Source organism: Camelina sativa, chromosome 2, assembly GCF_030686135.1.
Source record: "Camelina sativa cultivar CO46 ecotype springtype chromosome 2, ASM3068613v1".
Taxonomy (NCBI): Eukaryota; Viridiplantae; Streptophyta; class Magnoliopsida; order Brassicales; family Brassicaceae; genus Camelina; species Camelina sativa.
Genome location: NC_141881.1, coordinates 1,167,572 through 1,189,179, shown reverse-complemented (window position 1 = coordinate 1,189,179; position 21,608 = coordinate 1,167,572). Strand labels below are relative to the sequence as shown.

Below are 21,608 nucleotides of genomic sequence, written 5' to 3'. Positions count from 1 at the left end.
GACAAGAAGACGTTTGTCTCTTCTGTGATTCAGTACCCATTCGGCCAAATAAACAGAAGTTTTAAACGTCTATCAGCTATATATGATTATTGATTAGTTTCTCTTTTGGGAGGTACCCGAAAATGTAACATTAGCATAGCCTATATATAGTGCTAAGTTGTGGGACAGTCCCAAGTAATCAAAACAACACGTCATGCCAAAACCAAACAACAATGTCGGTCAATATAACTTAATAGAAGAATATAGCCGTTAGAGGCTAGTTGTATATATAAGAGATTTGCCTAAAATTGTACATTAAGAGATATTTTAATACAAAGCTTCCATAAAATAAAATATTAAGTCAAAAAAAAAATGGGACACTAAAAAAAAAAGAGAGATAGAATCATAAACTTGTTATTCAGTTGGTAAAGAGGAAAAAAGGAGAGAAGACTAGCTAGAATAGATTATTATCTCGTGGGCAAAAAGAGACAGAAACGTTCTAGGGTTTTCTTTGTTGGATATTTTCATGCTTTCAAGCTCATACTAAAAACTTATTATTATTATTTTTTAACTCCATCTTCTTCTTCTCAATGGGTCATTATTTGGAAATTAATGTCAAAATTTATTTCAAGTAATATGTTGGGTCCATTGTATAAAATCTGACACCAATAATATTACTATATATATAGATTTGTTGTCTCGGATAAAGTTAAAATTGCAAACAAATATTGTGCAGATCACTGTTTTATTACATTAACAGTAGAAAACCAACTATAATTGAATATGCCTTCTAGCTTTGTTTTTGCTATGTAAGCGTTTTTGATTATTTAAATTCATATGCCTAAGTAAGTACAATGGCTGCGAAAAGAGAAGAGGAAATAATATATGGCTAAGGCTAAATACAATGCATCTCCACTCATGAAAGTAACACGAGAAAGAAATATATAATACTACGTTCAAAAAACAAAACAAAATTGAGACCCGTAAGTAAAGACATGAACAAAATCATCTTTAAAACTATTAATCTTTTTTTCTCTAGCTCATTCGTTTTGTTTTTTCTTAACGTAAAAGAGGATCTTATTTTTAACTTTCGGTGATATTATTACACTAATGTTCTTGTTTATTATATAATTTCGAATATAAAAATGGTCACGCCACTCAGACATGTCAGGATGGTAGGCAATATAGTTTTCGAATTTTATTATATATATATGGCACAGTGATTATTAGTTGGCATCTTACTACAGGAGGTCATCATTTGTTTCTATATACATATTAACCAAATTGTATTTCGATTAAGAATAATTTTTACCCTTTCGAGATCTTCAAAAACATCTGAGAGCTTTGACAAACAAGACGAAGAGAAGATGTCCATTAAAGCTCAACAAGAACTTCAAACCCTTGAAGGTAATATTTAAATCCCTTTTACATTGTTCGTTTACGCGTTTGCTCATCTCTCCAAGATCTTGAGATCCACAACACCGTACTTAAGATTTTGGCACACCTGCTGCTTTAAGTTCTATCTCTCGAACGTTTTTGCTTTTTAGATTCCACCGATGTAGTTGATATTTGTGTATAGACTTTTTGCTAAGGTGAAAATCATTTCTTGTTCTTTTATTAAAAAGTTCGTTATAGTGATATTTTTGAATACTTCCTCTTGAAGATCATTAGCACAAGTAATTCAAATTCGTAATTGTTTGAAGATCATCCATCATCGACCTAAAAACACAGCCAATAGGTTTTTCCTTTCCCCAAAAGCTCATTTGGATCTAGATTAAAGTTACCTTTTTCTTTTCTTGTCTATTATTTAATAGTGGCAAAGATGGAGTCAATGGCAATTTAGAGTAATTTAATAACTTTTAGTTGTTAAAGAATTTTGGCATTTTGTGTAGATATAGTATACACATTGGATGATTCAATTCATCATATTAAAAACTTAGCCAAATATATATCATGTTACTAAAATTAAGATTAAGACTTATGTTTTTTGATATCTATATATAAAGCTACATCAGAAAGAAGAAAATTTTAGACCCAAAATGTATAAATACACAGCACTTTGATTGAATATGACCATTTTGTCAAAAAATCATATGAACAATAGCTATTCAATATTCATGGTTAATAGTTTCAGACTTTATTTTAAAATAAGTTGTATAATAAAATAATTTTTTGCTTATATAAATCAGTTCATCTGTAAATAAAAGTAAAAACTTAAAATATTTTATAATTTTAACTAGCTTTAAAATAATGATATATATTGGATGTAAAATTGTAGATATAAAACATTTTGCAAATTTTATGATATGTATTAATAATTAAATCTATAAATGTATATTATATGGGCCTCTGTTAGGTTTTTAGAAAATAAAAGGCCCAAATAAAAAAGCCTATTAGACTTCACATAGCAAAAGCCTTTTCTTTTAGACGCTTACCAGCAGATCTAAAGAAGAAACAATGCAATCTTCTCCGATCTTATCATCAGACTTCTCCTCCTCCTTTCACCACCCACGCGCCGCGGCGTTAGCCACTACTTCCGCCGTAACGAATTCACATCCTCCGACGATAAAATTTCACTCTCTATCCTCCTTTTCTCCTTCCTCGACACTAGTATCTTCTTCTCGTAGATGTTTCACCTGCCGATTTGGCAACGATTCTTCGCCGTTCGATACGAGCGAGGATGATTATTATAGTAGCGAAGATGAAACTGAAACTGGAATTGAAATTGATGATGAAGATGGTTATTATTGTTTGACAGATGGGAAGACAGAGGAATTGGTAGGCGAAGATGGAGTTCTCATAGAGGTGAAGAAGCTCGAGAAGAGCTCTCGGCGGATTCGTTCGAAGATTGGTATGGAAGCGAGTCTCGATTCGGTTTGGAAGGTATTGACTGATTACGAGAAGCTATCTGATTTCATACCAGGCCTTGTTGTTAGCGAATTGGTTGAGCAAGAAGGGAACCGTGTTCGTCTGTTCCAGGTATAATATTGTACTTTGATCTCCTTCAACTTGGTGCAGTGGCTCTTTGAGACTAAATTGTGGATCTTTGGGAATACATTGTGAATGCATTTCATATTGGCTCTTGGTTGGGTTCAAATTTGGAAACTTTGAGACTAAAGTGTGAGTCTTTGAGACTAAATTGTGAATGCATTTCATATTAGCTCTTGGTTGGATTCAAATTTGGAAACTTTGAGACTAAATTGTGAATTTTTTTTTGTTGTTGTTGTCATAATGGTAGTGTTTGGAAGTTGGTCAAGTTTCTTGTTTGAAAAACATTCTCTGGTATCTTTGTTTGTTGTGATGGACAGCACTAGTCTTATTCTTTGGTTTTGTGGTTCATTTGACAGATGGGACAGCAGAACTTAGCACTAGGTCTTAAGTTCAATGCCAAAGCTGTTCTAGATTGTTTTGAGAAAGAGCTTGAGATTCTGCCACATGGGAGGAGACGTGAAATCGATTTTAAGATGGTAGAAGGAGATTTCCAATTGTTTGAAGGCAAATGGTCCATCGAACAAGTAAGTATTAAAATATACCTTTTCTTCGAGGCTGTTTTTGATTCTTATCTGTGTTTTTTTTTTGTGGCTTAGCTTGACAAAGGGATTCAGGGGGAGGCTTTGGATTTACAGTTTAAAGATTTTCCAACAACGCTTGCGTACACGGTGGATGTAAAACCAAAGATGTGGTTGCCTGTGCGATTAGTTGAAGGAAGATTGTGCAAAGAGATCAAAACTAATCTTATGAGTATCCGAGATGCAGCACAGAAAGTTATTGAAGGTGTTATTCATGATCTTTGAGTTTTTTTTGTCTAAAGCCAAGCTGAGTTAGTGTTCCACTTCTCTGCAGGTTAGATAATAGATACTACAATAAGTTATATAGTTTCTTTTCTTTCTTTTTTGTGAATTTTGAAATGTTATGTAAGTGGCTTTATATACACACATTGTTCTCAATTGTATATTCTGAATTTTTTGGCTTTGAATATACCAAGTTTTTTTGGATATGTGATTGTCCCGACCAGAAATGGCAAGAAAATTGAGGGTGAATGAATTTGTAGTAAACGAGGGTGAATCTCAATACAAAGTTGAGAGTAAAATGGTAAATGAAAATTTGGGGTAAATCCACAGTAAGACGAGTGAACTAACTCAAAAGTTTCTCGCTTTGGATGAACAAGAGAAGCGGAAGTCAATCACAATAACAGGGTTGCCTTCACAATTGTTTGCCGTAAATTTTTTTACTAAGGTGAGATGAAGATATTACAGAACTACAGAAGTGTTCAACTTTGGTGTGATTTGCAGAGTAGAAATTTGTAACATACATGTTGCTCTGTTTTTTTTTTTTGTTACTTACAAACAGAGCACTCTGGTCTGAAACAGAGCATTTTTTTAATAAGGTCGAGATCATAATGCTATGTTTAACCGACACTGCAGAGGAGGCTGAAACTGCGTATTGAGTCGATAGTATGTATGTATACACGAGACATCGGTAGTTTTAAAATGTCCTTTATATATAATAGAGTAAAACATCTTCTTCCTTTAATGTACAAATACAATCATCACTGCTTAAATCTTCTCCAGATTATAAACTCTCTGGAGCAAGACTATATCATAAGGCTGTAAAACGAGCGACTTATGGCAGACGATGATGATGCAACAGAGGAAGCCAAAAACACCCAATGAAAAGTAAATACAAAAGTTACAAAACATGGATAAAAAAAACCCCATAAACCAGGTATAGGCCTAGTTAGTATTATTGATATCAGAAGTTGATGTTGCTCTTGAAACTCTGACCAAACCGCCAGTTCGAAGGAACAACGTTAAGAGCTGCTTTGATTCTTCCATTGCTGAGTTGAACTTTGAAAGATAGAGATTGACCATTAAGGTAAGTGTTGCTTTGAAAATTAGCACCCCAGTTTCTTGACATTGTCTCCCACTTGTTACTCTTAGATCCTTTGATCCAAACTTTAGAGATCTCACCAGCTCCTGCTACGTTTGAGATGAGAACAAGCTCGAAATAGTTCCTACCGTTCATCGTAAATCTCATCCCTCCGCTACGTCTGCATCCAACTCTTTTGTAAAGAATGGGGACGATTCCAGCTTTGTACTTGGCGATGGTGAGAAACGCAGGCTGAGCCATGTCGAAGTGAGGTCTCGGTGGGTTGCACCATCCTCCATTGTCGCTTGCCTGTGCAAAGTTTGGTGGACAGAAGTTTGTGGCAGTGATTGTGATTGATCTGCCTTTAAGACACCATTGTGGCACTTTGGTCGAGTCGCAGACGATCTGGTAACATCCACCACATGACTTGCCGTCGTTGAACAGTGCTGTGCTTAACGCCGCTGTGTTTGTCTTGTAACCGTCTGTGTATAGGTTTCCATAACCACAAGCTCCACCTGAAGAAGATAAAAAATCAATATTATGAGAGTGTTCCTTGACAAAGAAGAAAGCTTTCTTTTCTAGACCTAAACTAATTAATACTAAACTTTTGAAACTGAACCGAATCAAGTAAAACAAAATTCGTTTAAAAGACATTTTTTATAAGTAAAATATGTATCAAGATTCATGAAAAAAGATAATATCGTAGTTAGTACAATTGAAATGTTTTGTATTATATGAAAATATATTAAATAAAAAAGTTTATTGTTGATATTCTCATTTTTTTATTTTTTTAAATCAAACTCAAGAATTTAAACAGAACCGAATGAAAAAAAAAAACAAATGTTCATGTCTAGTTTGTGAGACTTACCCATTGTACCAGAAGCATCACTTCCGCCATAGAAGGTAGCATGAGCCTTTAACCAACCAGCAGAAACTGAGCTGATCGTCATGGAGAAGATCACTGCGACCAAAAGAGAGCAGATCTTTGTCATTTTTTCTTCTTCAAAGTTCTTAGGTGTTTAAGGTTTGATTCTTTTTGGTTGATGATTGTAGTGTTGGATTGGATGATAAGACTTAGGTTGGGTTCAGCAGCTATTTATAGTGAAATCATAGAGCTTGTTTCAGTTAAGATATATGTATAAATTAATTTGATATGACTTGGAATTAGCGGAAAACGTTGAAAATAATAATATGATTTGGTGATGATTGATTCAATGATTATAAGAGTGCGAAAAATACGGAGTTTTCAGGCATATGATAATTAAGTTAATCCTATAAGGGCATGTGACTATAGGTAGTTGCTTTTAGTTTCTTTCATATATTCTAAAATTTTTCGTTCTCTTTTTCGTAAGTTTTAAATTGTTTTTCTTGTCAACCAAGTTTTTATAAGTCTTTTATGGAGTTTATATATTTTATTTTTAGCGAATGGGTGGTTTTAATTAAGGGTAAAAATGGCGTTTAGTAAAAAAAAAGATTAAGTAGACTTAAACCAATCTTTTTAAAAAGAGTTATTTCCAACCACTTTAACCAACCAAAATAGTTTTCTTGTTTTCTTCGATAAAACTAGTCAGTTAAAAATATATAACTTGAAAAAAGATATCAAGTGTAGAAACAGACGTGAGACGTCCCACAGCACATAAGACGTTTTCTTAAATAAAATTCAACATGTAGTTGTATTATATAGTTTTAAATGGGTCTATAGCTTATAGTTCAATCATGTTTTTGTGAAGAGTTAGCTATTATCATATTATAGTATACTAATTATTATGCAGATTAGATTATATATAGCCAAATGGCAGGTGACAAGTTGTCTTAATAATCGGCAATGAATGTAGAATGTAGAATCAATGAGTTTGAGTTGAAAATTCAACGTACGACATAAACTGATAAGTGCTCCTCCATTTACGCAAATTCCGTGGTACGTTCCAAGTTGCCAACTTACGCTGATAACTTAGATTATCTATTACTAATAAGTCTTCGGTATTTTTGAAGTTAATTGTTTTACTGTTTATAGACTTATCCCCTATTTAATATTTCGGAAGTACATAACTTCTTTTTGGTAGACTATATAATAGTTATAAGTTATAGTTATTATTTGATTCATTAGTTGGTTACAAAATAGGTTATATGGGTTAATTTATACATAGATACACTTAAAAAATAATATCCCAAGAATAATACAACTTAAAAGAAATAAAATCTCTAACAACCATATACTGTTAGGCCATATATACTTTTAGGCAATTAAAGAAAAAAAATATAAAAAAATCTCGAAAATTAATTAAAACGAAATAATATTTTACCTAACACTCCTCCAAACTTTTAGTATAAATCATTGACATTTTCATTCACCGAAATACACTTTATTCATACCAAAAAAATTGTTCAATCCATAAAATATTCAAGCTTTAGTAATATTATTCTTTAAAAAAATATCTATTAAACTAAAATTTTAACTGAGTAACGGATCAAAGTTTGAATATTTAAATTCAATTTCATATATTTCTTTGTTGAATTGTATAGTTTAATATATTTTAAACTTTTAAATTAAATTAATTTGAAATATTTTCAAATAGTTTAATTTGATATTTTAAAAAATATCATAAATATATGATAGATCAAAAAGTTAAAAATTATAAACACTCTAATTTGATTTGTTATAGCACGAATCAATAATATGTCACTATAATATGAAATAATTCCAAGAAATATGAGCAAAGGTTAAAATTTCAAGAAATATGATTTCTCAGATTAAATTAAAGTTTAGAATAATGTTGTTTCGTAGGCTTTTTCTCGGTTAAGATGATTTTGACAAACATACGTTACATTAATATGCGGTATACTACGGGTTAATTCACAATATTAACAATCAAAATATAATGTATAATCTTAAACACTTAACAAATCAAATAAAAAAAAAATTAATTTTTTATCACACAACTTAACTTGCGGTATGCCACGGGTTAACTATCTAGAGATCTACTAGAATAGATCTTACAAAATACTCCCTCCGTTTCATAATATAGGATGTTTAGAGGATTATTTTTGTTTCATAATATAGGATGTTTCCAACTTTCTATGCAACTTTTAGATTAATTTTATATTTTCTATTATGCAGTCTTGGGTATGATTGGTTAAACTTTTTAAAAGTAATTTTTTCTTAATATGTGTGTTTCTACTAAAACATCCTATATTTTGAAACGGAGGGAGTATATGTTATTTTCATAATTCATTTTCATCATATGATTTGGCATAGTATTCCATCCAAAAAAACTTTTAAAATAAATAAAATAATCACATATATGATGTTTTTGAATAAAAATTACATAATAAACAAAAGAAATTTCAACCCGTGCTAGAGCACGGGTTATATTCTAGTAGTTATTATTATATGACTCTCTTACATTCTACTTTAACCGAGCAAAACAACAAAATCTCTTGATTAATGAACATCCTTAAGTTTAATTAGAAAAGTAATGATGGTACAATGCAAGATACTTATGAAAACAGTTACGACTTGTCTTCAACTACATATTCATTCCACCCACAGATTGATATATTTAATACGGGTCTTCAACCTAACATTGAAATTTCAGAAATGGTCGAAGTCAAACGTTATAATACAGAAAGTACGTTTTCGTAAGATTATCAATTTATCAGTCCTGTAATATAAATTATATAGGTACCCTAATATTATGGCATATCTAATGGTACGTCCACGTACTTATCACATGGGTGATGGCGCTGATTCCATTTGATAAACTCACACATGGACCAACCACTCTCCATTTCAATGATAAATTTCATATTTTTTATACATATATATAAAGTATTTGACAATATATCGAAGAATTATACGGATAGCTATGGGGAAATAGAAAATTAAAGTACCATGGTACAGTACGTATAAGTCTATAGATAATGATAATTTTTTTGTACAAACCAAGCAAATCATATTCATTCTTTATTTTCAAGTAATCATCCAGTTTTGTGAATTGTGATGTACCTTTATGATTAATTGAATCACCGCCACCGTGTACCGACCTAATTTGTTATATGCAAGTTACATAATGCTATGTTCTTTTAAGGATTACATTATTGACTATTGATGATGTCAAAAAGGCAGAAAGATTAATACTACTAATCTATATTAAAAAGTTTCTGTTAAGTAAAACAACTTTGTGAACAATCTAAGTTAACGATGTTAGTTTACCAGGGGCGGACCTGGTGGCAGATTACCACTAGGTGGAATCGAACCCTCAACCTTGAGCAAATTTCACTTTGTTTCCACACTATTCTGCTATTTAGCCTTTTCTGTATAGTGTATTTTTTTTATATGATATTTCAATATTTCTGGTGGCAATTGCCACCACAAACCATAACGTGGGTCCGCCACTGAAAACAATTGTTTAGGTGTAATAGGGGAGAATCGACCTGCGGTTAGGGGGTCAATATAGGGGGAATTCATAAGTCAAGTATCGGTTATGTCTAGTCGAGAATCATGCTTGATATGGTCGCGGAGGTCTTGAAAATCATCTCTTGATGGGACGAAAAACTGACAGTGAACATCCACGAACGGTCGAGCGGTAGACATAAGCATATCCACCATCTCTCCAAAATTCTCCTCATGAATTTTGGACAATCTAATATGGTTGTTTGTGGTGACGTCATAACCTACTATGAGAATGGTATGCATTGGGGTGAAAAGTCCATCTTCGGTATGAATCACTACAAAACAAACAAAAAAATATACATAAATTGGAACTTGAAAGAAATAGGGTTTTGTGCAAAAAAACCCTCTTGCTGACAACCTCCGAGGGTAGTTTCAAGCCGCCCGTGATTGTCCGCACCGCAAGTCGCCCCTCCGTTTCCCTGCAAATCTCGCCGTCATCATCTGCCACTTCGCTCTCATGTGAACTCTTTGGGTTGGTTGGGTTTGCTTCAATCTTTCGTGTCCATTGACATATCGGGTTTTAAAAATTTGACCCAATTGATTGTATTCTATGTTATTGGATTAACATTGAGATGTTGAAGTTCCCTTGCGACCAATTAACATGTCTTGACGCTAATTCTGGGTTTAGTTTTCTAAAACGTGTTTCCACATATTAATGTTATAGCACTAAATCAAGTTTGCTGCAGTTTAACATAAAATCAGAATTTTTCTTTGGATTAGAGGCTTAGAAACGAAGAACAGAGAAGACAAAGGAATTTTTTTTGGTAAAAATAAATAAATCTGAACGCTCTGCCATTTTTTAGCTCTCAAAACAACAAAACTTTTAAATTGCCACGTCATAAATACAGAGAAGGGTTATATTGCGGGTGACTTTTGAGATCATAGTATTGACCTGCATTTATTTGATGTGGAGGGTTTTCTTGCAAAAAATAATTACTTGGAGGGTTTTTTTGTACAACATGTTGCAACATAGTTTTTATTGATGTTGGTAATATAAACTTACATGGTTTTTATTGATGTTGTAGTCTAATAGCTCCTCAGTAGATGGCATGAAAGCTGCAACATGTTGCCTTCGAACTATTTCTTCAAGATCTACATTTTCAATGTCAGTCATGTAAGTGTAGTTGTCTACTGTGTAGTAGTGAACCTGCAAATTAACAAAGAAAGTTTAGTTTGATAGTAGATTTGTGAAAGTTGTTTAAAATTTGCTAAAAAGACCTACTATTAAACCGTTGTTGTTGCATGTTATGACAGTTTTGTTTTTTGTTTCCAAAAATATGTTGTTTGATAACATATTTTCTTATATTACTTGTCATATTTGCCATTAAAATAATTAATTTATTTTTTATTTTATGTTTATACATTTTATTCTTATACATTAACATAGATGTATGTTTTAAGTCATATTTTTATACATCATATTTATAATTTATAAATAATAATTTCTACATCTTATTTTTCATATATCATATTTTAAATTATATATCATATTTTTAAATTATTTGTTTATACATAAATAATATTTTTATACATTATGGTTTTTGGATTCTAAAAATTTAAAAATTTCTGTGACTCAATTTTATTTTTGTTTTATTTCTTTTTCTATTTCAGATTTCATTACATTTGTTTTTCTAAGAATAAACTTAATAAAACTAAAAATTTAGGTTTTTGGTCTTTCTACATAAATGTTGTGTGAATCTAGTAATGAGATACTATAGTGTGTCAATTGAGTTATTATTACCTAAAATTTTGTCAATATAGTGAATTTCACATTAATTATTGATAATTTGAAATATCTAAGAATAATATTATATCATTTACGTTTGGATGTTTGCATTTTATCTTCACAAGTTCACCATGGTGAGAGAGGTACAAAAGAGATGTAGTGGCATCAGTTTCAAATGCAAATGCAAAAGATAATGAAGATTAGAGACTAAGAGATTAATTGCAAGGCCTAATAAAACACACTAATCAAATTTTCATTGATTTTATATACTACTCAAGATGCATGTAGTATATTCTCCCACATATCTCATCATTTAACACCCAACAAATAATTTTGGCATCCAAAATTGTTATTCTAAGTACATATTTTGTGCCTATGGTTTAGAAATATTTGCTAAAATCTATTTTTGTTTTTCTAACAGATTTTCATAGCATGGCTTATTATTCACATGTATATTTGCTCAAATCCACATTATGTTTTAAATTGATTTGAATGAATTTGAAAGTGTAAAACACAACGATTTAAATCAAAGATAAAACATATTATTTCAAAATCTATATATTTTAATTTTCATAACTTAAGAGTTGTTAATTATTGGAGAAATGATTTTTAAATTTATATAGAACTAGATGATACTTGACTGATTTACATGCAAAAAAATTTATTTTATTATCTTAGAGAGGTCAGTTGACCCCCTTCCTTCTAAATAGGTGTGAACAAGTCACAAGTGCAGTATATGTATCGGTACCGTTTTTCTTTGTTAACATCTAACTTTTATTAATTTAGAGAAGAGTTAAACCAACCAGCGAGGTGGTATTGCTAAAACGTTTTGATCGCTTCATATCACTAATCGATTTATAGTGTATTTAACCACTAATGGAAAACACAATTCCAAAGTTAAATGTAAAAACCATTTTATATATTGTTTGTGTTGAAGTATTTATTTCTATAACATTTTCACAGCCAACCAGAAAACAATTTCCGGTCACCGGATACAACAACATATTATAAACAAACGTTTCATCTTTGATATTAAACCGACGCAACATTTCCATCTTTGATATTAAACCGAGGCAACCGGAAGATCATTCGAACCGGCATCAACCTTAAACACATTCTTGTTTGAAGGCAAACCAGCCACTGGTTCATCTTCAATTCCACATTCATTAGTTCCTCTCCTAATCATGAAATAACCATCCTGCATGCAATTTTCATATATCTCAACAACAAAACTAAAAAAAAAAGCTAGAATTATTCGCAAATTCATTACAAATAACACTTACATCACCCCAGCCTCTGTTCCATTGATTTGCCATCAACTGCAACAATTGAATAAACAAACCAAGAACGTTATAAATCATCTTGGCTAATCAAAAAATTTCAATAAGATAATCTCGATATAACGTTTAACATTACCCAGTAATCCTCGCCTTCATCGCTAGTTCCCCAACCAATAAGTTTAACAGCATGACCTCCAATGTTAGAACCTGTTATGTGCTTGTACACTCCAGATTTGTAATGAGCAAAATCCTAATCAAAACAAACCATTAATAATAATTCCTAATCAAAATCCTAGTCAACAACTTATAAATGTATTATTGTCTTAATTACCTCATAAACGGTAAAAGAGACTTCAACAGGTCCATTCTTATAAACCTCTGCCATAATGTCTTGTGGATTAGACTTAACAGTGTATGTGCTAACACAGTAATGCTTCGACTCGCTCCATAGTTGGTTATCGCTAACGCACTTCCTCAGACATTTCGGAGTATCATATGCCGGTTCACAACCCGGGTGAGAGCATCCGGTATTGTCAAAGTATGGATCACACTAACATACCAAGAAACATATCATCAAGTAAACTTCAAACTAAACCAATTCCAAATTTAAAGAATTTAAGTGAGACATTGATCGTTTACCTCTTCAGTGACAACACCGCTGTACGAAAAGTATTTCCAAGCAGCAACTGGGTAGCCACCATCACAACCCTCACCACAACGGAATCCACAACAAGCTAATAGATCATTTACTGATAAAGTAATGTTCTGAATTGGAGAAACACACAAACAAATATAATAAAAAGTTTAGGCTTTGGATTACTAATCTTAATTCTGGTTCTTGAATTCTTAATTTAGTGTTATTACCATTCCAAATTGGATACAGAATCTATCAGATAGTGATTCAACAGCACCAAACGCCCAGCAAGAACCACAATGTCCCTAAAACCAAAACCACAAATCTCATAAAACCATATTTCTCAAGAGGTAAATCTAAAGTTCCAAAACACACAAAGGATTGAATCTTTACCTGATCTGTTCATAGAGGATTCAACACACACACACACATACATACATACAAACCAAGAGTTAGTAACAGATAAACAAAATGGGATTAAACACTCAAATTGTGGGAAAAGAAAAGGCTAAAACCAAACCTAAGATATTTCCAATACTGGTGCACTGTGGCCAATTGGCTCTAGCATCAAATTGTTTAGGTAGCTTCAGAGACGGATCATGGCTTACAACAGGAACACCTAAGAAATGCTGCTTTGGTGTTGGCTTAACACCAAGAAGACGCTTAAATTCTGCAACCTGCAACATACACAAAGCTTTTTATAATGAATCATCATTAGATGAGATTTGTGTTCCTCTTAATAGAGATTTAAAAAGATCTTAACAGTGGCGTTTGAAAAGCGATCATTTATAGAAGCTTTCCATCCAGCGTTTGGGTTTTGGTTGATTTTCTTCACAATCTCATCCTGATTAGTGCGAAAAAAATCCAAATCAAAATTTTGATTAGTAAGAATCAAAAGAACAGAACAAATTTGATTAAGACAAAACCTGAAGTATCTTCGAGTCCAGTTTCTGTTTAGTAAGATTTTCAGCTGCAATACCCTGAATTAAGACAAAACCCAGAAAAGTTTCAGTCAAACAAACTGACAAAAGTTTGGATCTTTCTTTGTCTTAATGTTTACTAGACAACAATAAAGTATAGCTTTTTATATACGCAACCATAATTGATCAACGAACTAAACAATCAAAACATAGATAATATTGGATCTAATCATCTAAACGAAGCATAGAACTAAACTTCTTAACTTAGGGAGATAATTAAGAGATGATTTACGAAAGTTACCTGCAAGTCAAAAGCCAAGACGAGCCCTAGGAGCAAGAGAACAGAGGCTAAACAGAGTTTGGTATTGTGATCAGCCATGGTTTTGCTCTTCGATGAAATCCAAAATCAAGAGAGATCTCTTTTGTATAAGTGAAACCTCAGTGGTGGGGGAGTCTCCTTTTATAATAGGTAGCGGAAAAAGAGAGAGAGAGAGAGAGAGAGTGGCTTATCTAGTCCACAATGACACAGACATTTCTTGGGAAACTGAATCAGCCAATGAGTTGTTTTCTTTTGAAGGAGCCAAAAGAAGATCTTAGCCGTTGATTGGTGCAATCTACGGAATCTTAGGTCGTTAAAGGTATACATGGTCGCCACGTTGCGTCATTACTCATTACACATCGTTCGTAATATTCTTAGGGAGTTGGAGTTGGAGTTGGACCTTTTGTTACGAAATCGCTATACCAATTCAGCAAGTTAACAAATAACAACCATGAATAAGTTTTACTTGTGTATACTCAATTTATCCCAACAAATCTTATTTCCTTTTTTCTAGGTTCGTTGTTGATTTAGTGTATAACCAAATTATCAACTAAAATTCTGAACAGTTTGAAGATTGAGCATTTGAACGAGTGGATGTACTACTTTAGATGGACAAAACACTAGTTCAAAAACAGAGTATCAAGAACTATGTCGTTGATTGACAAGGAAAGATCCATAAGCAAGAGGCTTCACAATGGCTTAAAAGTCACATGATGCTTCTAGAAGATTGAAGAACTTCATGTTTAAAATAAAATTATGTGAATATGAAGAAAGAAGACAATTTCCTAATCTATGAAGAAAAATGAAATTGTCCAAAACCTATTAGAAATAGAATATGGATTTTGCTTGTTGTATAGCATATGCTTAGTTCTATAAATAGAGTGTAAAAACTGTTGTAAGCTTTTAGTACAAATAAGAAAAAGATAACAGTTTTTAGCACAAACAAGAGAAAGATTAACTAGCTATTAAGTTTTAGCTTTAAAAGAATAAAAAAAAGCTAAAGAATTTATAGAGACTTTGAAGTTTTTTAGGGTTCTAAGAGCATCTCCAGTGGTGTTTTGTAGAGGGTTGCTTTTAATTAAAAAAATTAATTGGTTAAAATTAATTAATTAAGGTTCTAAGAACTAACTGAGCAAGGTTACTCCTCTTTTCTCTCATTTTTATTGGTTATATCTTCTTTTATTAATAAAATATTAAATATTTAATTTTAAGCTATTTGAATGTATTGCTCATGGGTGAAGATGGTATAAGATTTATTGTATAATTTTAGAAATAGAGTTTTGAGAGAATATTAAATTATTTAAATAAATTTGTAAACAAATTTTCTGTTAATCAAAAGAGAGTTCAAAAGAAACCATTGTTCTATTGCTTTGTTTGATACGGATCAGTAGTTCTTGCATTAACACAAATTAGTGGTAAATAAGAAAATCCTTAATTATTTGAAAACATATTTGTAACTGTATCTCTAAGTCATTTACAAACTCAATCGTTTTTTCTTTTTTAAGTATGATTAATGTAGAGAGTAGGGTTTTTACTACATACCCTTTACTGATATCCCAAACCCAAAGTTTTCTTAATTACTAGACAGAGTCCATGACAACCGAATGCTTACAAGTTTTATGATTGGTCAAGAAAGAATTATTCGTGATACTAGAATTTGATTACAAGACATGATTAGTGTGGGAATTGCGGTGAGCTTTGTTGAGACAATTGAAAGCATCGATGTAGGAGACAAAGCCCATGAACCAAAACTCAAACCCATCTCGTGTCACCATATGCACATACCTCTCACTTGGCTTTAACACGTTCGATGATGAACTAATGCTACTTATCTTCTCCAACTCCATCACCACCTATATCAGCACAACATTTTTAATGAACGAATCTTCTATAACAAAAAAAAAAAAAGTTTGAAACTCGTTCTCTAACCTTGTAATATGTCGGAACAACACCATTTCCACCGGCAGAAGGAGGAAGCCGAATGGCATAGTCGCTACAGAAAGCTATCCTTCTGTTGGACACGTATAAAATTCCAGTCACTGGTCCTGAAGTGGTTGATATGTAGCAAACAAACGAATCTAAGAGTTTCTCTGCGGCTAAAACACCAAACTCTCGCCGAAACACTCTCCCTGGTCCTCCTTCAACGATCATCTTAGTGCCTTGAGTAAGCCTAGCCATTGCTGCATCACTTATGCTAGGACTAAACGTCACTGTCCATGTCCGGTTACATGCATATATATATATATATATAGACCATAGATTACTCTTAAATGTTAATTAAATATCAGAGCTATGTTTTTAGGATCGATCGATTATAAGAAGACAAGCTCACGTACGGTGGTCTTTTAAACCGAAGGCTAATGCTTCCGCTTTGCGAGTTACGTTCTCTGCTTTCTTCCCACAACGATTAAACACATCAAGAACCTTATCCTTCGACCCTAGATATTATAGATAAATGTATTGTATATATCAATCAAGATTTATCATCGAACACTACTAAATTTATTTATAAAACACGAATTAGCCCATCAATTTGTAGACTTACTCTTACCAGAAGCTGATGTGGGAGTAGTAATCTGGACGTAAGGATTATTGTAACGACCGCCATGGCCATTGGTTTTGTGATTAGTAACCGAGTCGTCTTTGTATTGTTGTTGACTCATGATATCACCTGGTGATGTAAAGGAACATAGATGAAGTTAATATAGAGGGAGGCCCGTGGGTTGTACGCTATCGTACCTTTTTTATTCGTTACTTTTGAGGATTCGAATAAAGACAAATTCTCCATAGACGGACCGTGTAGATGCACGCATTCCTTTGATGACTTTTGAAAAAAGTATAAAGTGTTAAACTCTGTTTTGTTTTCTTCTAGAAGACTAGAAGCTTTAGACTACCGTAATTGATAGAAAGTAAAGTTATGTGGCCAAAAAGGGAATTTTAAAAGATTAAAGGGTATATAAATAAATATATAAAACTTCCTAATTTTCTTCATCTTCTTCTTCTTCTTCTTCTTCTTCTCTCGCCGCCACAATTGTTTACAGAGACAGAGAATTTGGGGGATCCATCCATCAATTGTTTAGATGTCTTGGAGAGGTCGAGGAAGAGGAAGAGGACGAGGTGGTGGTGCTGCTGACTATGGAAAGCCTGAGCCTTTTGAAATTTTCCCTGTAAGTTTTTTTTCTTCGTAAAGGTTGAGCCTTTTTGTGATCTTTGTTTCAATTGCAGATTCTGTTTGGTTGTGTTGATCTTTTTTTGTAATGCTGGGCAGGATATAACGTTACCTGATCGGAAATTAATATCAATAGACTCTCAATTAGTGCAAAGCTATAATAGTTTCAATAGGTTTTGGAGAAACTCTCCTTATCATTTAGGCGATGGTGTTTTAATCAGAGGTATCTCCACTTACAAAGCAAGCTTTGAATTTTAGTTTTTGTTATGTGTATTGTCTCTTGAAAGCTAAGAGCTTTTTTATTTATTTAACAATCATTATCAGAGAATGAGAGTTTAGACATTGAGAGGTTCTCAGACTCGTTGAAGCCGAAGAGCAAGTCTAATAATAAGGGATCTTTTTATGATTTTCTTGTTCTTAGACCTGATAACTTTCCTAAAGAACTTCTTGGAGGTTTGGATTCAGTTTCATCTCATATTTGTTTAGTTTAGATAGTGCAATTTGTTGTTGATTTTATAAATGGGAATGTGATTTTCAGATACTCGAAGAGAACGGCCTGTGAAGAGAGCTAAATGGAGTCAAGAAGCAGGTACGTTGTGTTTTTTTATCAACAGTGTAATAACAAGAATCTCAGGTTTATGTTTCGTTTTGTAGATTTGTTGAAATTGGATGTGTTTGAAAAGCTTGAAGCTAAGCATAAGGTATGAAAAAAACAAAACACATTTTTTTGTTCAGTGAAATGGTTTTTTTTTTTGGGAGCACTTCACAGTAACGTTTTTTTTGGATTTTGTTTGGTTAGGCTGAAGGCACGGAAGAGAAAGAAGAAGGAGAAGATGATGAAGAAGTTGAAGAATCAGATGGAGAAGAATCTGATAACGGAGATTATGATCAGGTTCTACTTATTTTTCCAAATTTTATGGTGAAAATGAAATAATTGTGATTCTTTTGGTTTAAAACTTTGTTCTTAAATGTTTTGTTTTTTGTAGAATCAAGACTTTGATGATGATGACGATGATTATAATCAGGCGGATGATGATTGTAAGCACTCAAACTTTATTCTTTGTTTCCATGAAACTTGTTAACGATTCTAACTAACTTTGTTTCTCTTGTTTCTTGCCAATATAGTTGAAGCAGTTTATTGAGAGCACCCTTCTGTTTCCCAAAAGAATCAAGTTTTGCAGACAACAGAAGCTGAGCCTGTCCCAAGCTTTAGTTTTAGGTAAAAACTTTTTTTAAGGATCATATTGGCATTTATTTGTTTATCATATTGGAACCATCCGTCTACGAATACAAAATTCACTTTTAAGCGTAAGAAGTTATGTTTTTCAGTATCTTGATATCCAAATTTTATTGAAACTGTGCAGCTTGATGTATTCTTATACACTTGTCCATGTTACTGTCTCTATGAATTTTCTTCACTCAAGAATATCACTATTCTTCCATGAAGTTAGTAGATCATCTATCTTATATATTTATATGAGATAACAACTACGCAAATAAAGTCTCTTTGGTTCGACTAATAATTCAATTTTATACGAATTCCTCAAGCTGAAAAAGCAAATCAAACTTTGTCCTCCAAGGCTTTTCACTTCTTGTGATCATGAAAAGATTGCTGCATCCTGTAACCTTGTAGTTCTTCTTAATTCCAGCTGAAACCATTCAAATCAATCTGTTTCGGACGCGTTCTGCCATACTCTCCGTCACGTGTGTTAAGCTGTACGGGTATGTGTTTTGAGCTTGTAATCTTCACCATTCTCGTTGAAACTTTCTTCTGTATACTCTGTTAGTCTGTTGTTGCTACTCCCTCCTCTGTGTTCATGTAATCCCACTCCTATTGAGAATCTTTTAGTGCTTCTTCTTGATGACGAGATTCTCAGTTCCGTGTTGTTAACCATTTTGGAAAGATATGGCCTGTAATGAATATCTCTGAGGCCTTCTTCTTCTTCTGCCCATGTGAGCTCCATTTTATAAGTTGTTTGCATCTGTTTATGGCGTAGTTTCTGCAGGTCTTTTGGTTCTAGGAAACTAAGGTCTGTATATTCTGCTGACACTTTTGTTTCTCATTCTAAGAGTTAAGCTTTGTTGCTTCAATTCCAGCTGCACCTAGGTTCTGTCTACCAAGAGTCTCTTGTGCTTTCTCCAGAATTGATTACAGGTACTTTCCTTGAGCCTCTATCCTGAGCTGCAAAAGTGCAAATGTCGCTATACCTGGCTCAGTTTAACCAATGTCCCGAAAGTAGCCTTCGTCCTCTTTTGAGTAGAATGATGGGCAATGCAAAAGGAATAGAAGCTCTAAGCAAGAAGGAAAGGCTGCTAGGAGAAATATGTTTTAATGAAATCATAACTAAATGCTTAGTTCTTCTCTCTGTTTCTATATAGTGTAGGTCTTGCCTCTATTGATGCTTTAGACTAATGATTTTTCACGGATTTATGTCTTTCTACATGTTTGAATATAAATTTAGAAATTGTCCATATTCGAAGATAAATGAACAACACACATTTTATAAGAGTTTGTCATATATCTTTTTCATGAGAGTTAGTGAACTTGGCTCGACTTGATTGGTCTTGTTACTACTACACATATAGGAACAAAAATACCGGATAACACTTATTACTGCCTGTCTGCCTTAATTATAGTGAATCCACAGAGTACAGTTTATGATACCTCAAGTTGCTCGTGTATCCTTCTCTGAATTTCTGTTTGCATTTGAATGGCATCACTTATGGGCAAGTTCCTGGTAGCACAAAAAAAAGTTCAATAAGTTAGATTATGTAAGAAATATCAATATTGTTACGTGCTAATCTCTCACTGTGACTTCGTCTGCTTCAGGGGGATTTTCTTTTACCATGGTCATCACACCTAAAACAGGTTACTTAATACTGATATGTCTATAAGCCTGATTATTTGATTATCAAAGATGGTTGTATTAGCTAATAACATGACTTGCTATCTGCTCCTCGAAGCTAGTTGACCGCTTCATTAATTGAATAAGAGTTACTTATAGTCAAGATAAGGTGGATCTTCATTTGTTTTTCATGTATGCAGAAATAAAAAAAAGGTTTAGGCATGGTAATGAATTTATATGGTCTCACATATTGGCGTTCATATTTGGATTCCCCTGGATTTCATGTCCTGGGTGCGGCCGGCTTGAAAAAATCTGGTCTCACATATTGGCGTCCATATATGGATTTTCCTGGATTTCGTGTCCTGGGTGCAACCGGCACATCATCCACTATACTCTGTTTCTTCCTCTTTCTCACATAGACAAGTAGCTTTCTCACAATCGGCACATCTGCTGATCCATTTCCACCAGAACCCGTCTGTTCCTGCTCTTCTTCCTCGTATGTTCCCGTCAGTTCCCGTCCATTCCCGCTGTAGCTCCTTTGATTGCTGTTCTGTGTTAGAATTCCTCTCAATTTGCTACTCTGATTTCTCCTCCTCTCTGTTATTAACTCTCTCATTAGCATCATCCTTCTTTGACGCATTCTCACTAGCATTCTTCTCAATTTGCTCCTCTGATTTCTCCTCCTTTCTGTTATTAACTCTCTCATTAGCATCATCCTTCTTTGACGCATTCTTTGATTGCTGTTATGTGTTAGAATTCCTCTCAATTTGCTCCTCTGATTTCTCCTCCTCTTTGTTATTAACTCTCTCATAATGTACTACGATTTCCTTTGGTCAGGCAATAAATTCGCCAATTGCATTTATTAGCATCTCAATGTCATTTACTAGTGCCCAAAGACATATGTCTATTTTGACCTCAGACACTGTCACAACAACTTCATCAAGCTTCAAGGGTACATTGTGGAGAAATACACGGCTTGGATAGCAATATCCTATTGCAACAACATCATTATTTCCATTATGGTTAATCAAGTTGCACTTGAAAGGCTCATTTACCACTTGAGATGGAGGTAGTGGCTTCTCTGCCTTCTTCTTGGACTTCTTCTTCTTGGACTCCTACAGCGTAAGATGGCTGAAGAGATCGCAAAGCTTAAGAAGTCCAAGAAGAAGGCAAAGAAGCCACTACCTCCATCTCAAGTGGTAAATGAGCCTTTCAAGTGCAACTTGATCAACCATAATGGAAATAATGATGTTGTTGCAATAGGATATTGCTATCCAAGCCGTGTATTTCTCCACAATGTACCCTTGAAGCCTGATGAAGTTGATGTGACAGTGCCTGAGGTCAAAATAGACATATGTCTTTGGGCACCAGTAGATGACATTGAGATGCTAATAAATGCAATTGGCGAATTCA

General features: G+C 33.2%; 5 protein-coding genes and 1 pseudogene across 10 annotated transcripts; 2 read left to right on the top strand and 4 right to left on the bottom strand.

Annotated features, from left to right (window-relative positions):
* The first annotated feature begins 1,135 nt into the window (after nt 1-1,135).
* On the top strand, nt 1,136-3,976 carry LOC104713217 (Polyketide cyclase / dehydrase and lipid transport protein). 2 transcript variants are annotated; one of them, XM_010430303.3, is made up of 4 exons: nt 1,136-1,386; nt 2,738-2,958; nt 3,327-3,494; nt 3,567-3,976. In XM_010430303.3, the coding sequence occupies exons 1-4, from the start codon at nt 1,347-1,349 to the stop codon at nt 3,771-3,773; spliced, it is 636 nt and encodes a 211-aa protein (XP_010428605.2). In that variant the 5' UTR covers nt 1,136-1,346; the 3' UTR covers nt 3,774-3,976. The 2 variants fall into 2 exon arrangements, with proteins under 2 accessions (XP_010428605.2, XP_010428596.2); XM_010430294.3 differs by lacking the exon at nt 1,136-1,386 and having other exon boundaries at nt 2,389-2,958.
* Nucleotides 3,977-4,459: 483 nt separating this feature from the next.
* EXPA17 (expansin A17) lies at nt 4,460-5,917 on the bottom strand. The gene is made up of 2 exons (XM_010430283.2): nt 5,717-5,917; nt 4,460-5,363 (listed from the first exon to the last, which is right to left on the bottom strand). The coding sequence occupies exons 1-2, from the start codon at nt 5,838-5,840 to the stop codon at nt 4,732-4,734; spliced, it is 756 nt and encodes a 251-aa protein (XP_010428585.1). The 5' UTR covers nt 5,841-5,917; the 3' UTR covers nt 4,460-4,731.
* A 6,007-nt stretch (nt 5,918-11,924) lies between these two features.
* Nucleotides 11,925-15,586, bottom strand: LOC104713196 (cathepsin B-like protease 3). The gene is made up of 10 exons (XM_087479224.1): nt 14,163-15,586; nt 13,868-13,921; nt 13,705-13,785; nt 13,457-13,618; nt 13,172-13,246; nt 12,947-13,072; nt 12,639-12,857; nt 12,444-12,557; nt 12,311-12,346; nt 11,925-12,225 (listed from the first exon to the last, which is right to left on the bottom strand). The coding sequence occupies exons 1-10, from the start codon at nt 14,238-14,240 to the stop codon at nt 12,091-12,093; spliced, it is 1,080 nt and encodes a 359-aa protein (XP_087335350.1). The 5' UTR covers nt 14,241-15,586; the 3' UTR covers nt 11,925-12,090.
* Nucleotides 15,587-15,732: 146 nt separating this feature from the next.
* Nucleotides 15,733-16,893, bottom strand: LOC104707941 (GEM-like protein 2). Of its 2 annotated transcripts, none has more exons than XM_010430251.3 (4): nt 16,726-16,893; nt 16,517-16,618; nt 16,110-16,390; nt 15,733-16,033 (listed from the first exon to the last, which is right to left on the bottom strand). In XM_010430251.3, the coding sequence occupies exons 1-4, from the start codon at nt 16,841-16,843 to the stop codon at nt 15,842-15,844; spliced, it is 693 nt and encodes a 230-aa protein (XP_010428553.1). In that variant the 5' UTR covers nt 16,844-16,893; the 3' UTR covers nt 15,733-15,841. The 2 variants fall into 2 exon arrangements, with proteins under 2 accessions (XP_010428553.1, XP_010428561.1); XM_010430259.3 differs by having other exon boundaries at nt 16,732-16,884.
* A 231-nt stretch (nt 16,894-17,124) lies between these two features.
* LOC109124605 (DNA-directed RNA polymerase III subunit) lies at nt 17,125-19,856 on the top strand. 4 transcript variants are annotated; one of them, XR_755584.3, is made up of 10 exons: nt 17,125-17,347; nt 17,449-17,572; nt 17,674-17,802; nt 17,888-17,938; nt 18,004-18,050; nt 18,149-18,241; nt 18,336-18,387; nt 18,475-18,568; nt 18,999-19,071; nt 19,447-19,856. XR_755584.3 is itself a non-coding variant. In XM_010430232.3 (8 exons), exons 1-8 carry the CDS (start codon nt 17,261-17,263, stop codon nt 18,489-18,491), a joined length of 600 nt encoding a protein of 199 aa, XP_010428534.1. In that variant the 5' UTR covers nt 17,125-17,260; the 3' UTR covers nt 18,492-18,680. The 4 variants fall into 4 exon arrangements, 1 of the variants encoding a protein (XP_010428534.1); XR_755583.3 differs by having other exon boundaries at nt 18,999-19,856; XR_015574997.1 differs by lacking the exon at nt 19,447-19,856 and having other exon boundaries at nt 18,714-19,291.
* LOC147948068 (myb-related protein 1 pseudogene) lies at nt 18,989-20,204 on the bottom strand (annotated as a pseudogene).
* Between the last annotated feature and the right edge of the window lie 1,404 nt (nt 20,205-21,608).

Excerpts from the sequence above, each read along its gene's own strand:
- LOC109124605 (XM_010430232.3), top strand. The coding sequence starts at position 17,261 with ATGTCTTGGAGAGGTCGAGGAAGAGGAAGAGGACGAGGTGGTGGTGCT. Across the intron at positions 17,573-17,673 it reads CGATGGTGTTTTAATCAGAG|AGAATGAGAGTTTAGACATT; the intron begins GTATCTCCACTT and ends AATCATTATCAG. Across the intron at positions 17,803-17,887 it reads TCCTAAAGAACTTCTTGGAG|ATACTCGAAGAGAACGGCCT; the intron begins GTTTGGATTCAG and ends TGTGATTTTCAG.
- LOC104713196 (XM_087479224.1), bottom strand. The coding sequence starts at position 14,240 with ATGGCTGATCACAATACCAAACTCTGTTTAGCCTCTGTTCTCTTGCTC. Across the intron at positions 13,073-13,171 it reads TCTGTATCCAATTTGGAATG|AACATTACTTTATCAGTAAA; the intron begins GTAATAACACTA and ends TCTCCAATTCAG. Across the intron at positions 12,858-12,946 it reads GCGGTGTTGTCACTGAAGAG|TGTGATCCATACTTTGACAA; the intron begins GTAAACGATCAA and ends TTGGTATGTTAG.
- LOC104707941 (XM_010430251.3), bottom strand. The coding sequence starts at position 16,843 with ATGAGTCAACAACAATACAAAGACGACTCGGTTACTAATCACAAAACC. Across the intron at positions 16,391-16,516 it reads CTTCGGTTTAAAAGACCACC|TGACGTTTAGTCCTAGCATA; the intron begins GTACGTGAGCTT and ends GGACATGGACAG. Across the intron at positions 16,034-16,109 it reads TTGTTCCGACATATTACAAG|GTGGTGATGGAGTTGGAGAA; the intron begins GTTAGAGAACGA and ends GTGCTGATATAG.
- LOC104713217 (XM_010430294.3), top strand. The coding sequence starts at position 2,437 with ATGCAATCTTCTCCGATCTTATCATCAGACTTCTCCTCCTCCTTTCAC. Across the intron at positions 2,959-3,326 it reads ACCGTGTTCGTCTGTTCCAG|ATGGGACAGCAGAACTTAGC; the intron begins GTATAATATTGT and ends TTCATTTGACAG. Across the intron at positions 3,495-3,566 it reads GCAAATGGTCCATCGAACAA|CTTGACAAAGGGATTCAGGG; the intron begins GTAAGTATTAAA and ends TTTGTGGCTTAG.
- EXPA17 (XM_010430283.2), bottom strand. The coding sequence starts at position 5,840 with ATGACAAAGATCTGCTCTCTTTTGGTCGCAGTGATCTTCTCCATGACG. Across the intron at positions 5,364-5,716 it reads TGATGCTTCTGGTACAATGG|GTGGAGCTTGTGGTTATGGA; the intron begins GTAAGTCTCACA and ends TATCTTCTTCAG.